At 53.0% G+C, this 16,776-nt stretch overlaps 1 protein-coding gene and 1 long non-coding RNA gene across 10 annotated transcripts in view; one reads left to right on the plus strand and one right to left on the minus strand.

Annotated features, from left to right (window-relative positions):
* RAB15 (RAB15, member RAS oncogene family) overlaps positions 1–16,776 on the minus strand; it is a 35,527-nt gene that overhangs the window by 4,071 nt on the left and 14,680 nt on the right. For 3 of the 9 annotated variants that reach the window (XM_042943514.1, XM_042943512.1, XM_042943513.1), the window contains 7 exons: positions 9,389–9,437; positions 7,099–7,241; positions 5,323–5,379; positions 2,831–2,891; positions 2,009–2,069; positions 1,430–1,507; positions 665–754 (listed from right to left, as the gene is read on the minus strand). In XM_042943514.1, coding sequence (XP_042799448.1) covers positions 665–754; positions 1,430–1,507; positions 2,009–2,069; positions 2,831–2,891; positions 5,323–5,379; positions 7,099–7,219 — 468 coding nt within the window. In that variant the 5' untranslated portion in view covers positions 7,220–7,241; positions 9,389–9,437. Of the gene's footprint in view, positions 1–664; positions 755–1,429; positions 1,508–2,008; positions 2,070–2,830; positions 2,892–5,312; positions 5,691–7,098; positions 7,242–9,388; positions 9,438–13,001; positions 13,021–16,776 lie in introns of those variants that run through there. The other 6 variants (XM_042943517.1, XM_042943516.1, XM_042943515.1 and 3 more) reach the window with 5 other exon arrangements.
* On the plus strand, positions 711–5,413 carry LOC122222833. The gene is made up of 3 exons (XR_006203897.1): positions 711–783; positions 2,730–2,945; positions 5,337–5,413. It is a non-coding gene; the product is annotated as an uncharacterized LOC122222833 (long non-coding RNA).

Consider the following 16,776-nt stretch of genomic DNA (forward strand, 5'->3'; position numbering starts at 1 on the left):
TCTACTTTCAGATTTTTCAACGACCACGTGTTATTTTTGCATACCAAAAGATCCATTTTCTCTTAAGCGCTATGGACGCAAAGAGGGAGAGAAAAGCTCTGGAGGCCCTTGGAGCAGGTAGATGACTCTCGTCTCCGTGGTATCCATCCTTCTGTGCTCTGGGAGGGCGGTCTCCCCTGGCACCACCTTCCTGACCTCTCTGCCCCATGGCTTCTCTCTGACCGTGGGCCCTGCATTCCCTCATTTTCCTTCCTACTCCTTTCCAATAGAAGGACGGGGTGGGATGCCTTTCCAACAGAAGGATGGGGTGGGATGCATGGTAGCCATGCCTGGATGCTGCTGGAGAAGCCAGCGACCTGAAGCCCTTCCTCACCATGAACATTGGGATGATCTCTTTAGCAGAGGGTAATCCTGCTCTGGGGCACTTAGAGGTGGACAGTCTTTGTTTTTGGATGGTCTTTGTTTCAGGGTGGACCCCAAATCAGTCCTGAAGGGCAGAAAGCAAATTCTCAAGGATGGCAACTCCCCTAGTGCCTTAGGGAACTTTGGAAAGTGCCAGGGTGCCTGATGACAGGCACAGAATCTTGGGTCCCAGCCCTCAGGACTGGCCCCGGAAGGCGGCAGAAGACCCAAGGGATGGGTTCGGCCAGCTCGCTCCACTTACCTGCTGCCCTTGCTCTCTTCCCACCTGCCGCTTCTGCTCTTCATCGGCCTTATTCCCTATGAGGATCTTCTGGACACCTTCCGGTGCATACTAGGGACAAAGGACAAGCAGAACTGCCAGTGAGTGCTGCCTTTCCCTCCTATCTCCCCACCCTACAGTCTCTTGGCCTCTATACCAGCACCAAGCTGAAGAGCCCTAGGGACAGAGCAGGCTGATGGGGTGCAGGTGCAAGGATTCCCCAAGTGCCACGGCCGACCCCGGGGGTCCCGGAGGGCTGTTATGGGGACAGCTTAGAGTAGGAGGCACTCTGACTACTACTGGTGCTTCCTGGAGTTGGACAACTGGTATCTGAACTGGCAAGGGCATTGCACTTAAGTCCAGCCCCTCATTCTACTGATGAAGAACTGGGGACTCAGAGAGTTCAAATGGCTTGCCCGAGGCTCCAGAGCCAGGACTAGAACCCCAGTCTCACGATTTCAGGAAGGAAGCTGGTCACAGGGTAGGCTTTGGCCTAACTCATTTCCAAGGACGAAACAGCCATGGAGTCCTGGCTGGGCACAGAGCATGGATGGCATGGCAGCTTGGGCTCCTTCCCCATTTCTTACTCACCCAGAGGTCTTCATCCAGGGCCGTGGAAGGCAAGGTTTCCTGGGGGTGTTTGCTCACCAACCCTGAGAGCCTCGGCCCTTCCCATCTGGCCCTCGCTCTGCCTTCCCCTCTGAGGTGCCCCTCCCCCGCCCCCAACGATGAGGCAGCATCTCCTACCTCATCCACATCACTGACCCACTTCATGATGTGCTGGTAAGAGCGCTCGCTGCTAATGTCGTAGACTAAAAATATCCCCTGAGAGAGAGAGAAGGAGAGAGAAATGGGGGAGGTAGATGCACACAGAGACCGTGCACAGTCATGGGGCCAGAAGCAGGTGTGGTACCTTAAATGCTGGGTCCCACTCTCCCTTCTCCCTGCTTAGCATACTGAGGATCCCTCAGCACCCAGAAACTTCTCCTTCTCTCTCATACCCCCAAAGCTGTTGCACCTTAGGCCTATCACGGAACTCTCTGAGGTGGGAAGGAACCAAATATCCTGACTGGGGTCTTTGGCCCAGGGTGGAGGGTGGAAGCTGGGGATGACGGTGGGGGACTTGCCTGTAGTGTGTGGTCAGAGAATAACTAATAATTGAATGAATGATCAATGAATAATCGCAAGACTGCCTGAGAGTGCCCTTGCCAGCAGGCGATCTGAGGGCCCTATTTTGGGAGTCAGTGACATAAATATCTCAAACACCCAGAGTGGGGAGTGTGGATGGCAGCGTCCCACCTCCAAACCCTGAAAATGGTGGCTCACCTGGGCCCGTCGATAGTACTGCTTTGTGATGGTCTGATATCTCTCCTGCCCCGCTGTGTCCCTGTAGTAGAAAGCCAGTCCCTCAGAGGAGCAGGGACCATGGAACCAGAGGGGGAAGGGAGGAACAGGAGCTGGGAGACCCTGTGCCCTTGCAGGAAAAACTGGGGAGCTACAGGGTGAAGTATCAGAGGAGCTTGGATCCCCAAGGGGGTCTGAGCATATCTGACCCTGCGGGAGAGAGGCCTGATTATCTGGTGCTGACAGGGCTGATGGGGTCTTGTCAACTACAGCTACGCCAGGAGCGTCAAACATAACTGGGCCTTGGACAACTCTGTAGAATTTGGCCGTTGTGTTCAGACAGGGTGGACACATGTACCCTTCTCAACCTGGAGGCAGCTCCAAAGGCTGGCAAAGGCCAGGCTTGCAGGAGCGTCAGGCCAGAGAGCCACAGCGGCCCCCTGTGGCTACTGGTGGGAACTGCACCATGCTAGATGGAGCCCTCTCCCCAGGGTCCCAGGTAGCCCTCCCTCCTACCACACTGCAGCATGGCCCAAGGGCAAAGCCTTTTCGGAAAACAAAGCCACACCGGTTAGTTTGCCAATTCCTTCTAATTCCTGCCCCTTGGTGACTTGTGGCCAATCTCATAAGGTTTCTTAAGAAAAAGAGATTAAGGCTCCTAGGAGCAAGAGATGGGCTTTGAGACATCTGCTTCTCTCCACAGAAGAGGTGGCCAGTTATCCCAGATGCGGCCTTGGGATTTCTACACATGGCAGTGGAAGCCTGGGGCTCTCCTCCCGCATCTCCTCCCCGTACTCAACTCACCAAATCTGTATCCGCACTTTGATGCCATCTACCTCTATGGTCTTCATCTTAAAATCCACGCCTGGGAAAGGAAGAGAGCAAGGAAGTTACGAAGGGTACCACTGAGACCTGAATGGTAAAGGCCCAGGGCACTCACACTGGAAGGGATTTCCTATGGCTTAATTTGGCAGAAAGGTGGCATGAAATGAGGAGGGACTTCCTGAACCAAAAATTGACCAGGGCTGAGAAAGTATCCAGGGCTTTGAATGGAGCTTCCCTTCCTCCTTGACATGAGAGTTGCCATGGGTAAAGGGGTGAGGCAGTGCAGGAGGAGGCAGAGTGAGTATGGGGGAGACCACTCCATCGCTGCCTCGCTCAGCCCCCAAATGTGTCTCGCTCTCCTCAGTATGAAGTCTTCCTATTTATCCTTCTGGAGAGAAATGCAGGTATTTACTTATCCTCCCTGGAACTCTAATGCCTAGGAATAGCAACCCACCTAATTTGCCTCTTATTTTTTTTTCTTCCTCTGCCTAATTTTTTTAATCTTTATTTATTTTTGAGAGAGAGAGAGAGAGAGAGAGAGAGAGAGCATGAACAGGGGAGGGGCAGAGAGAGAGAAAGGGAGACACAGAATCCGAAGCAAGCTCCAGGTCCTGAGTTGTCAGCACAGAGCTCGATGCCAGGCTTGAACCCATGAACCTCAAGATCATGACCTGAGCTGAAGTCGGATGCTTAACCTACTGAGCCACCCAGGTGCCCCTCTCTGCTTATTAATAACCAGGAGGGAATGTGGCGCTGTCACAAATGTGGGGAAGGCATACAGACCCTGGAGAGAGAGGACTGTGTATACAGCCCTCGGCACCTAGCAAAGTCCCACCAAGGCCTGGTGGATCTGCTGTTGACTAGCCCCACTTACTGGAGGAGGCATTGTTGTTTACTTCTTTATTTAGAAGGAGCATGGGCTTTGAAGTCAGGCCTGAGCTTGAATCCTGACTCTGGCCACTTAACTCATAGCTATGACTTTGGACACCTTTCTTCTCTGAGCCTCCATTTCCTCATCAGTAAAATAGCGACATTCCCAGTCATCTCAGAAGGTGGCTGAGAAGACCAGATGAGACACGGTGCCTGGCACCTGGCAGCTATTCAATTGACTACAGTTATCATCATAACCTGGTACAGTCCTGATCCATAATGGGTGCTTGTAAATGACTACCAGTGACCAGGGGAAGAGGCAGTGCCACAGCATGTCACTGGGGGAGGGAGGGGAGGACAAACAGGGTTCTCAGGCTCATCTGCCCAAGGGCTTGAGGAGCTAAGCTGCCACAAGACACAGGAAACAAGGCATTTGGCAAACCAGCCCAAGGCAGAAACATTTGGGGACACTTGCAGGAGTCAGCAGCACCAGCACACAGGCTTGAGTCTGAGAGATGACAGGGATGAGGGAGACGTTTTTATCACCATGCTTCTTCCCAGCCCTAACTGTGCCCGGTGATTCAAGAGCTGTATCTAGTAGGTTAATTAAGCTTAAGTCTTTGTGTGCTCCCTGGAGACAGGTCAGGAATGGGCACCATTAACCAGTTTTCCGATGGAGAACACGGTAAAGGCAGAGTTCCAGAGGGACAGCAGTCACCAAAGACACAGCCCCAAAGACCCGAGAGGTACCAGAGTCCCCAACACCGCCGCTATTCCCCCTCGGCATTACTTCTTAACCAATGGGAATGTTTCTCCCCTCCTCCAGCCTGTCCCCAGGCTTCCACGAACACAGGCAGATTACATTCAGGCCCTTCCCTCTCACCATCGAGGCCAATCATCATTTAACTAGAGGGGAGAAAAAGATCCAGAATGGACAGCCCAAACTGAATCAAGTTGGTCAGACGTGAATCATTTTCCGCCTGCCCAAGCTGATTCATATCTATTGAGCTGTACTTTTCCAAATGGGCAATGTCTGGCAGCCATTCTTCCAAGTGTGCTGAGAAAGCGAGGGTGGAGGGCACCTGGCCTCGGTGGGGGCAGTGGCATGCCACGCCTCCCCAGACAAACAGTTGTCAAGAATTTGCTTCTCGCCATCCCTGGCATGGAAGGGAATCAGGAAATTCTTGCTCTTTCATGGTGTAGTGCCTGCTTCGCAGGAGGACCGGCAATTTTGTTCATTTTACAATCAAACCAGCTCATGCTAGCCCAGCAAGCCTGGCCAAGGACAGTGCCTTGTGCAAAGTGGTCACAAGGTACCAGAGAGGGAGAGAGAAGGGAACTTACTATGTGCCCTTGCCCTGCACAGTGCTAGGTGCAGACAGAGTGGTAAAAAAAAAAGACAAATGGTCTCTAACCTTACAGAGCTTAGTGGAAAGGAAACAAAGGCCTGGAGAGGTAAGATAAATAGCCCAAGGTCAGCACAGCAGGTGGTAGAAATTGGCAGGCCTGTTTGATGTCAGAGCCCTGACTACCCCTAGCACTCTTCTCGGGGAACGAGAGTTGTGTACTGACTGAACACAGAGGACTTAACTGTACCATACTGGTTTCTCTGTAGGTCCTTGAGCTGTGGGTCCCCGGCTCAGCCGGGCAAGAGGACACTGTGTGAGAATGTGAGCAGCTGTTAGAAGAGGCAGCACTGACACGAAGACGCAGCTATCCTGGGAGTGAGCCCTGGGCTTGGATTCCTTCTCCAGCTTCCCTCACTTCTTAGCTGCATGGCCAGGGACCGAGGCTGAGGAGTGCTGGGGGCCCACAGCATCCCTACCCCCATCGTCTCACAACCTAGGTCCTCCTGACCACCCAGTAAGATTTGTGGAGTTCAGAGAAGCGAAATGCTTCAATTTTGGCTATTCATATGCACTAAGGAAGAAACAGGAAGTCTAGTCCTTTTGAGGGATCTTCCTCACTCACCCACCTGCCCCCTTTTTATTTTTATTTTTTTAATTTAAAGAAGATGAACTGCTCAGTGATCTTCTAGTGGAATTTATTCTTTCTACTCTCTCTGGTCCCATAGCCTGGACCTCCCACTGTGGCCACCCTCCAATCATCCCCTGGCCTGCCATGACGGTGCCCATGCGTGGCCCCTCCACCCCCGGGGGGCTACTGGTTTTCTCTGCTGCTGAGCACTGCGGGGCACTCAAACCACTCGCTTTGTTGGGTCACTCACAGACCTCTGCTTTCCCACCTTAGCGGGGCCCTCATAGCTGCTCGGCACCCGTTTATACGGAGGTGGGTTCACCCATCACTTGCCTGGCAGCCACTGTCCCTTCGCGGAAGGCTTCAGCCCCCTAGCCCCCCCTCCTTGGTGCCATGCACTCCACAGAACTTCTTCTCCACTCTCCAGGGGCAAGATGAATGCTGCCTTATGAAGCCATTCCTGAGGCCTACCTCATTTCTTCAGAGTGTGCCTCTGTTCTATCTTCCTTGGGGAAAGAGTCCTCTGTCCTTCCCAAGCCTCGCCTCTCAGCTCCTCATCAGCCCCCTCTGGGTGCTCATCCTAACAGTTTGGCCCCTCTTTGCTGATCTCCAAACTCTATGTGGAGGAGAAATACTCTCCATCCACCTCCATCCCCTGTGTGTCCTCATTCCGGGTCCTCTAGGGCAGCACGTCTCAAACTCTAAGGTGCACGCAGATCACGTGGGGATTGTGTTAAAATGCAGACTCTGATTCGGTAGCTGTGAGGTGAGGCCCGAGATGCTGGATTAAACTTCCAAGTGAGGCCGATGCTATTGGCCCATGGATCACACTTTCGAAAGCCGGCTTCTAGACAGTGGTTCTCAAGGTGTGGTCCCCAGACCCGTAGCATCGGCATCAGCTGGGACTTGTTGGAAAATGCAAATTCTTGAGTTCCACCTCAGATCTGTGGAATCAGAAACTCTGTGGGTGGGGGCCCTCGAATCTGTAGTTCAACAAGCTCTCCAGGTGTTCTCACACATCCTGAAGTTTGAGATTTGGACTAACGCTTTGCACCTGAAGGGTCAGGTGAGGCAGCACGGGTGTTCTCCCATTCTCCAGGTGTGCTTTGCAGGTGCTCAGCCTTAGAATCACCTGGGGTGTTTTTTTTTTGTTTTTTTTTTTTTTTAAATGCCATTACCTTGACTTGTCTAGACCCACTGAATGAGACTCAGCAAGGCCCGGAAACGTATATTTTTAACTGGGTAATGGGTGATTTTTAGAGGAAAGTTTGAGCTATGATATAGTGAAAGAGCTATCCACTAGTGTTGGAATCAGAAAGACTTGGGTCTAAATCCTGATTCTGGCACTGGCTGTGTGACTTTGGGCAACTTTCTATTTCTCTGAGCTTCAGTTTTCTTACCTGTAGAATGACAATACCACTGGCCTCCTAAGAGCTGTTGTGGGATACGAATTAGGCAGTGGATGTGAAGCACGTGCACATAGTAGGAGGTCGTGCGCATAGTAGGAGGTCGTTCTCTCATCCCTCTGCAGAATAACAGCTTCCTGGAGAGCAGCCAGGAAAACAAACCCAGAGAGCCTTTGGTGTGGAAACGGTTACATGGTCTAGTCCCTTACTACCCCATTACCCTTGCTAATCCAGGGGCCAGCGGCATCAACATCATCAGGGAGCTTATCAGAAATGCAATTCTCCAGGTGCACCCAGACCTGCTAAATTTTAGACACACTAAAGTTTGACAACCACTGTCTAGCCCATCTCTAGGCAGAGCCACACCCAAGGCTCATAATGACACTTATGATCATTGCACACCCATTAGCTAGGGAATCCAGAGCCCTTAATTCTCGTGCCAGCCCTGAGAGGCAGGTAAGAGCGGTGATTACTACCATAGGCACAGAGTAGCCACATAACGTCCTCATGCTCCCACACCCTGTGGCTGAGCCAGAACCGGAAAACTGGCCTCCTAACACCCACCCACTGCTCCCTTGACCAGTGGCTGCAGAATCGTACTGCCTTTTCTGTCACACCCTGGCATGCCCCCCGTACCTGTTCTATTATGAGGCATCTAGAAGTGAGGCCCTGGGCACTCGTGGAGCAAGCCCGCCCAAACCTATTTTCAGGACACCCCTGTTCCTTGACGCGGTTGAGGACTGCGCTAAGCCCAGATGCATCACCCTGCACGGTGCCACATCACTGTCCCTACAGGAGAGCCGGCTTCCTTTCCCAGGCCCAGGGAACGCTGTAGTGTGAAGAAACAAGCACACCGCCTCCACGCAGCTCCGGCAGATGTTCTTGGGAACACCGGGAGCCCCGGACGAGAAAGTCAGGGAGATGGGGGCCCTCTGCCAACCAAGTGCCTAAAGCACGAGGTGAAGCTCATCATTCTTATTCAGCATCTCAGAGATGCCAGTCGTGGTGGCTGCCACACCCAGCATCCCTTTCCGGCCAGAACCGCCCAGCCCAAAGCCTCTGCAGGGACGCAGGGCTGGGTGCAGTGTGCTCTCTGTGGACAAGCAGTTCCTAACCGGACCAGAGGTGGGTGTCTGACCAAAGGAGGCCCATCGGTGGGCTTGCTGGTGACCCCCAAGGTGACCTGGCCAACAGCGACAAGGGAATCTGGCTAAGCCGATCAAACCAGCCCCCTCCAGATGGTGCAGATAGGATTGGTCAGTTGGCAACTAGAGGAACACGAGGCAGATGTGCAGAGAAGCAGAGATGCCTCGAGACAGAGCACACTGGCCAGAGTGGGGGCTGGGGTGCTGGATCCTGGCACAGACCCCGCCTTCCAGCCCACGGGAACCCTCAGAGCACATCCCCCTTTCCTAGCAAAGCCTGAAAGCGCCCCTGCCCCCAAGGCAAGCAGGCAAGATGTTTCAACAATAGGGCCGGGAGGAAAACGCCCCCCAAATTCCGTGCTTGTTGCTGCTTATTTTTTGTCTTCCAGCCCCAACTAGATGCAAAGTACCTAAGGGGAAGACAGTATATTCTGCATTTGACAATAAATTGTTTGTTTTTAAAATCTCTCTGCCTCCACTCCAGCAGAGTGCCGGACATAAAGTAGTAATTCCATGAGTGGCATCCTCCTGCCCCAGGGAGCATGAGGAGGATGGGCGCCTGTGGCTCAAGAGCAGGGACGTGTGTCCTGCCATGTGCATGCGTCACGGACATTGGCAAGAAAAGCTCCTCAGCTAAGTGACTGCCGCCTAGGACCGTGGACAGTGTTGCCCTCACTACATCGATGGCCTCTGGCTCTTCCTGCTGTGTCCCTGTCTGAACAGCCTCTGCTTCTCCAGCAGCAACCCTCAGAGACTGTCAGGCCACACCCGGAGCCCTGGAGCACAGTGACAGGGCTGCTGTCAGAGAACAGGAGGAGGGGCAAAGCTGGCCTCTGAGTACTGGGGGCTGGGATAGGACTGAGGGACAGGACAGGGGAGATGGTTCACCATGGGTGGTGAACTGCTAGACCGGGGGCGGCGAGCTTACTGCCCCCTCGGTCTAGCAGTGAGGGGCCATGAAGACTGTGGAAAGAAGGGAACGGGGCACATTCAGGGGAAAGAACACTCCTTCCCATAACCACCTGCCTCCAAAGAGATCGCTGGGAAGCTCGGAGGAAGGGAGGAACAGGGGCGTGGTCAGTCAGAATACACTGGTGTGGTCAGAGTTTGGTTCCGATCCTGCCTTTCCCACTCATTACCTGTGTGTTCTCAGGAAAGCTTCTTAATCTCTCTATGCTGTTTCTTCACCTGCAAAACGGGAATGACAATCCCTCGTGTCAGAGAGTTTCTGTGATTATTGTGAGAGAAGGTGTAAAGCCAGTAACACAGGGCCTGACCCATAGAGTTTTATGAATGTTAGCTGTAGAAGCTATCAGTTCCCTAGGGAATGAGGAGAGCATGGAGCCCAGGGGCACAGTGTGGGGAACAGAAGGAGCTCTGGGCTCATGTTGGGAGAGGAAGGAGAGTGGGGCAGGAGGTGGGACAAGGGGCCAGCACTAAGCCACAGTGTTCCAACAAAAAGAGAAAATGCCACCCACCACGGAGCCCGGATGGCTCCCGAGTCTACCTACCACCTAAATTCTGGCAAAGTCAGGAGGTGTGCGTGTTGGCAGGCCAGCACCTCATGGGTTAACATCAGGTGCCAGCCTACCTGCCTGCCAAGGGCCACATGTTTCAAGTGGAAATAAGGCGCTTCTGGATGCCAAATGTTATCACTGTGATCAACCACAGCCCAAAAGACCCGCAGCGTGACTTGAGCCTTTTCATTAGCAATGAGATGCCACAACAGGAACAACTTAATACACCTGAAACCCAAGGCAGACACCCAATCCCTGGAGCCAGGGTGGCTCCAGTTACCAAGCCCAAGGCTCAGGAAGGCCCCCAGCCCCTCCTCGACAGGAAACCAGCATGTGCTGGACATGTGGAGCTCACGGGGCTGTGGCAGGAGGTCACCTCCAAAGAGGTCACCCTGAACAACCCCAAAACAAGCTTTAGGGAAAGGCAGACCCTGCGGGGGCGGGAAGGGGGTGATGGCTGCCTGACTTTGCCACTCCAGACAAGGCATCAGAATAATCCCCATCTGAAAACCCCCTTCTCTCAGCAACAGAGAAGACCCGTAATAGCAAGAGACCAATGACGCCATCTTCCCCCTGAGTGACACGTAAGGGGACAAATGGGGAGAATGATACAGAAGGTGACCTAAGAGACAAATCTCAAGAGAAGAGTCAAGACAAAGGCTCTTGGCACACCAATGTCACACCAGGTGGGTGAGGGGAGTGGGGAGAGCATCTTTGCCCCAAACCTGCCACTTGCTGCGTTCTCCTTCCTTCCCTCTAGGGACACAGCCTCGCTGTCTGCTGGACCACACGCCACCACCTGACTTCCTCCTCTTACCCAATTGCAGACTGATGGTCCCTCATGCTGGCCTCATCCTGGGGAGGTGCACCAGGCTCTCTGGGCAAATGCATTACTCAGCATTTGCACTGTCTTACTCTGGGAGGGATGGGAAGCAGAAATAAAAGAGGCAGCCCTGGTCTTTGGCAGTCAGAATCCTGATCCTCTAACTCCAAGGCCATGTTTTAACCTCCAGGACATTGAGTCAGTGGCTCTGATTCAGATGCCACCTGCAAGAAAGTCTGCAGATTTTAGAATGATACTCTATCCCTCCTTTCTTTTCAAAGACATGAACAAACGTGCACACACACACACACACACACACACACACACACTCCCTCAATGTAATCGGAGGTGATATGGGGACCAGAACAACTCTAAAGGCTACCACCTTCACATCAAATCTTGAAGGACCGATCTTCGGAAACCCAGGGCCCAGAACCCCAGGGGCCGTCATCATGTAGAAGTGCTTCCCAGTCGAACACAGGGTCCCACAAGGCTGGGAAGGGATGCATGTTCCCAGTGCCTGAGCCCTAGGAACTCTCTATTCCAGAGCCCCCAGCAGTGAGATGGCCCTGGAAGGTCGCTCCAGCAGCCATTTGACACCCCCAGTGACTCTGAGTGACAGGCAATACTGACCTCAGTCGAAGATCCCAATCTCTCGTCTCTGTATTCACCAAGGAGGACCCCGCTCACGCTTCCTTGCTCCCTGCTATGTCTGAGCTCCCCCCCAGGACACGTATCTGAGCGGAAAAGCTAGGCGCTGCTGGAAGCAGCTCACCCCTTGCAGAATTCTCCCCCTCTTCTCTCAGTCCCAGACACACATGCAGCATAGTGAGTTTCCCATTGTATGAGTCCCAAGACACCAATACTACTTACAACTTCCCTCCGGAAGAAAATGCATGCATGCATTCATTTATGCATTCACTCAAACAAACGGCTATTGAATGCCTACTATGTGCCAGGAGCTAGGTACTAGAAGACACAGCAGTGAATGATACAGATAAATCCTTGTCTTCAGGAAGCTTCTATTCTAGGGAGGAAGAACAGATAATAAGGAAGCCAACTAATAAATACTTTCAGAGTGATGTTAAGAGGCAGGAGCAGAACAATGGAGCACAGAGTGAGGAGACCCATGTGCAGGCTGCTTTAGATTGGCTGGTCAGTGAAGACTTTTTTTTTTTTTTAATGTTTATTTACTTTTTGAGAGGGAGAGAAAGAGAGACAGAGTGTGAGTGGGGGAAGGGCAGAGAGAGAGGGGGACGCAGAATCCCAAGCAGGCTCCAGGCTCCGAGCTATTAGTACAGAGCCCGACGCGGGGCTCAAACTCAGACTGTGAGATCATGACCTGAACCAAAGTCAGATGTTTAACCGACTGAGCCACCCAGGTGCTCCTCAGTGAAGACCTTTTAAAGCAAGTGACATTTGAGCTGACCCCTGTGTGACAAGAGACCAACACAACAGAGATCTGAGGGACCGGGGGCCCCAGGCAGGTACACACTTCAGTCAAAATAGAAGTTCCTCAGAAGAGAAAATGAAGAGGGAGCCCCATTATTATTTCCTTTGTTATAAAGGGGGAAACACAGCAAGGCCGTTCCCTGCTCTGGGATCTCATGGGGACCCAGCCTCACATGTACACCTGTGTGCACATGCACATAGGATCTAACCTGAAGAATGTACCAAGAAACTTCTCAAATGCTAACAAGGCCAACTTGGGGACTCCTCACCCCACTTTATGATGAGATCTCTATACTGAATGGCTCATGTGTGTAAAGTCCACTGCTCCTGTGCACATGGTAGGGGCACTGAGCAGGTGCTCGAGACACAGCAGTTCCCTAGCCCTTGCCCTTCCCGCTGCCATGTGCACAAACCTACATAGGGCCTCTGTGACATGAGCTGTGTGCTCCAGCCAACCCTGTCCTGCTCCCCTCTGGCAGACCCCTGACCTGGCCTTGCCTCCCAGAGCCTGCTGCTGAATGGTCAGTGGGCACAGCTGAGGTAGCCAATATCTGCCAGGCTACTGAGCACTCACCCCTCCGCCCTCCTGAGCCTCTTCCTAGGCAGGGCCATGTTGACGGGCAGCAGAAGGTTCCCAGAGAAAAAAACGGGGGCTGGGAGCCTCAGGAGCAAACATCTTACAGGGGCCAAGGCCTCCAGATGTGTCTGCCTTCACACAGAGCCAGCGAAGGAAACTCCTAGCAAGGATGTGGTGGAACTGAAGTTGGTACGATCATGGTCTGGCCACCACCAGTGAGCTCAGCCAGGCAGAAGAGTAGAAGCCCCACGTGAGGTGTTTTCCACAGCACCTCCTCCCCCACCCCTGGCCCCCTGGGGAACCCTACTTAGTCTTGAAGAAACCACTCAAATGTCACTTCTTCTGTGAAGCCTTTACCAACCAACTCAGGAGGAATTTATCACCTGTGATTCCAAAGCATTTTGACATGGCTTTTGCATACTGCTTGTCTGTTTGGATGCCTGACTTCCCAACTGTCTGTACTCTGAGCTCCCAGAGGGCAGCACAGCATCTTATTCATTTCATATTCTCATTGCCTGGCAGAAAGCAGATATAATAATACATATTAGTCAACAAAAATGAATACAGGAGAGAAAAAAATGAACGTGTGGGTGAGTAAATAAATGAGTGAATGAATGAAGTTCGGTACATTCCAGGAGATAAGATCAGCGAGAACAAGTTTTAATCAGGGCAAAGCAATCAGGGAACAACCCACATTTGGAAGCCAACTGTCAGCCTTCTCTGTAGATTATGGGGCCCCAGTCACAGTTCTCAGGAAATCTATTATCAAAATAGTAATGTGAGGGCAACCCTTAGATCTCACTCTCAAAGGTCCCCCAGCCAGACTCCTCAATCCTCACCCCTGACAGTTCCCCAGAGGGTCACGACAAGGAGGCAGACTTGGCCAACAGCAGGGGCATGAACATGGTTCCATCCCGGAGCCCTCGGTGGGTGGGGGAGGCACAGGTCTGGCTCACTGGAGAGAGCCAACCCTTGGCGGGCTGTGCAAGGGTCTTCTGGGATAAGCCAACTGCAGAAGAGGTGTTTCAAGTCTGGGCGGCCTGCACTCAAGATGTGGGCCATCGCTTTTCTCGGGGCCTCAGTTTCCCCTGTTGTAAAACAGGAGGCTGATGATTAATCCTCTCCTCCTCAGTGGGAGGAATTAAATGTCCAGGAAGCTTTGTGCCTCCCACCCCTGACAAAGCACACTGCCCAGGCAGGAGAGCCAACAAGAGGTCAGAGGCCTGTGCAGAAAATTGGCAGTTTTACAGGGAAACAGGCACAAATATTAGATTACAGAAGAAGGCACTCTGAGAAGAACTGGCAATCAGGATAGAAGGGTAATGGCCAAATATCGACTTTCATGCTACACAGCTCATCACCAAGCTGTCTGGGGAGCGGGGTAGGACGGAGGAGAAGAGGAGGAGGGGGAGGGGGCAGGAACCAGGGCCCTCAAAGCTGGGGGTGGTTCTGCAGAGCCGGCAAGGTGGCACAGATGTGCAGAGCAGCTGAAAGGAAAGCCTCTGAGGGTTTCAGAGCTGTTCTCAGGGATCACATTCTTGGGGGACGGGGTGTGTGGAATGGGGGCCTGAGGCAGGGTGATACCAGGCAGAGGCCCAAGCCTTGAGGCAGAGCCCTTCTGCTGTCCTCTCAGGCCACCTGTCTCCTGACCTCCCCACCTCCCCACCTCCTTCCTCACCAACTCACTCTTCCTTCCCAGAGCCTGGAGCTGCTGGGGCAAGGGGTGGGGGTGGGGGGGCGGGGGCTGGCATGGAAGCAGCGATGAAACCCAGAGCCTACTCCTGTGACCCCAGGGAATGAGCCGAGGCCCTGTCTCCTGTTTGTTCACTGCTGTATCCCCAGCCCCTCACAGGCACCTAGTGTTCAGTCAACAGTGCCCAAACCCCTGAATGCGTGAGTGGCAAAGAGGATGGCCTCAAAGCACATTACTGGCAGCATATTAATCTTGACAACTTTCTCATGAGCTAGGAATAACAAATAATAAGAATAATAATGGTAATAATCATATAATCAGCCACCATTTTATTGTCGGCTCTGCCAAGTGCTTTAGATCCATTAGCCTCTGTAATCTTCACAATGACCTTTAAGAAAGATTCTGTTACTCTCTTCAATTCACAGATGTGGAGACTAAGGAAAAAGATGTGGAATAAGTGTCTGAAGGTGGCAGAACCTAGCAAGGCCATGGGGACGCTCATGCCTGTCAGAGTTCTTTCTGTTCGGCCCTGGGCTGCTCTCCCCTTCCTGCCCTCCCTGCAGTGAGGCACACAGACACACCCCAGCCCTCCCCGGTCCCTACAGGTCCAGGCTCCTTGTGGTGTGGGGACCCCTGAGTGCCCAAGCAACTGTCCCATGTTTGTTAGGTTCCATGCCCCTGCACCGCACCCCCCCCCATGTCTTCCCCAGCCCTCTCCCTCCCCTTCAGTCACCCACAGCCCTGGCCCCAGGCAGCCCAAGCCAGTTCAAACCGAACTTCCAAGAAAGGGGATCCTGCAGCAGTCAAGCCCGCCTGAAGAATCAGCCCTGAGGCCACAGCGGTGGGTGGTTCAACCAGTCAAACTGGAAAATCACGGGGCAGCCACCTTGGAACCCAGGTGGCCTTTAAAACAAAAAGGTCCAGAGACCATGTGACCCATGTACTTGGGGAAGACCAAGGGTGGGAGGCGGAAAACCAAACAGAAGGCCCGCCCCTTCAGCTTGATTAGTGGCTTACACGGCACTCCCGGCCACCAATGCAGAAAGGAACCCAAGGGCCCCACCACACGTAGGTGTCATGTAGGAGATGATACCGGCTCCCTGCCTGGGCGGGCAGCACCGACCACATGAGGCCCTTTCAGAAGTTGCCAGTTGACTGGTTCAAAGGACTCTCCACTCCTGGAGGGAAAGGAGGGCAGGAGATGGTGTGCGGTTTGGCAGGAGTGTCACAGGAAGGGAGTCTGGCAGAGAGAAGGAGCTGGGAGGGCCCCTCGCTGGCACCACCCACCACCGCCCCTGACTGGTTTCCTTGCTGCAGGTCTCAACTCTCTCTCCCAGCCAGTATCCCGAGGGCCCTTTTCACCATGTCATTCCCTGGCTCAGACACCTCTGCCACTGTGAAGGCCCAAGCCCCACCTCCTCAGCCAGGCCCTCAGTACTCTCTGCCCTCATTCATCCATTCATTCAACATTTACAAAGTTCCAGTCTGGCCCTGTACTAGGACCACGAAAATAAAGAGGAATGAGATTTGGTTTCACCTTCAAGGCACTTAAAGTATGGTCTGGGAGACAGGAAAATAAACGGAGGAATGTTGTCACTCTTCCCCTAAAAATTCCCTTCGGTTCCAGCCAGACTGCCCAGAATCCCATGAACACCCACTGAATTCCCACCTCTGTCGTCTCTACTCCATCTGCTTCTTCCTCTCCAGGAACTGAAAAGCAGCCCACGCTGCAAGGGCTGGCCTCAGCCTCCCTCCTTCTAGAGCCTTCCCTGCAGCTTCTAGTCAAGCAGGGCCTCTTCATCTGGCCTCCTCTAGCACCTCTGTAATAGTGGTAGCACTCACGGTCCCCTCACCAGCCACTGCCTGTCTCCTGTACCCTCGCATTGATATTTAGTTGCTGATAATGCCCGCAAGACCTTGGTTAACAGTAACAATGATCATAACTGATCCCTGACATTTGACGAGTGCTTCATCAAGTGCTTCCAGATTTCATTGTGGCCAGACCTCTTTTTGCCTGTGTGCTGTCTCCCCAGCTAGGTTCCGGGCTTCTGTGGGCAGGAAAAGGTGGACTGAACAGGTCTCTAAAATGCCTGGCATGGTGCTTTGTAGTGAATCCTTAATTAATTAGTTTAACAGGTGAGGACACAGTAGAGGACATTAAGGCATCAGCTGTGCACTGGTACACGACCCCCATCTGGGTGGGCACAGCTGCACGGGAAAGGGAAAGGCTTGCTCGGGGCACACATCCAGCTCAAGGCCACCTGCTGACTAGAAAGAAGGGCCTCCCTGGGAGGTCTCTTCACTGCTCCCTGGCAGGCCCTTCTCTGGAATGTCAGTCAGGCTGACAGTAAATGGCATAAACAGTAAATCACAAAAGTGCCAGCCTAGGTGATATTCACACGATCCAAGAATCTGAACTCTGTCTTGGCAATAATTGGTGAAATGCCTCATTTTCCCCATTCACA

Source organism: Panthera leo, chromosome B3 (assembly GCF_018350215.1).
Source record: "Panthera leo isolate Ple1 chromosome B3, P.leo_Ple1_pat1.1, whole genome shotgun sequence".
Lineage (NCBI taxonomy): Eukaryota > Metazoa > Chordata > Mammalia > Carnivora > Felidae > Panthera > Panthera leo.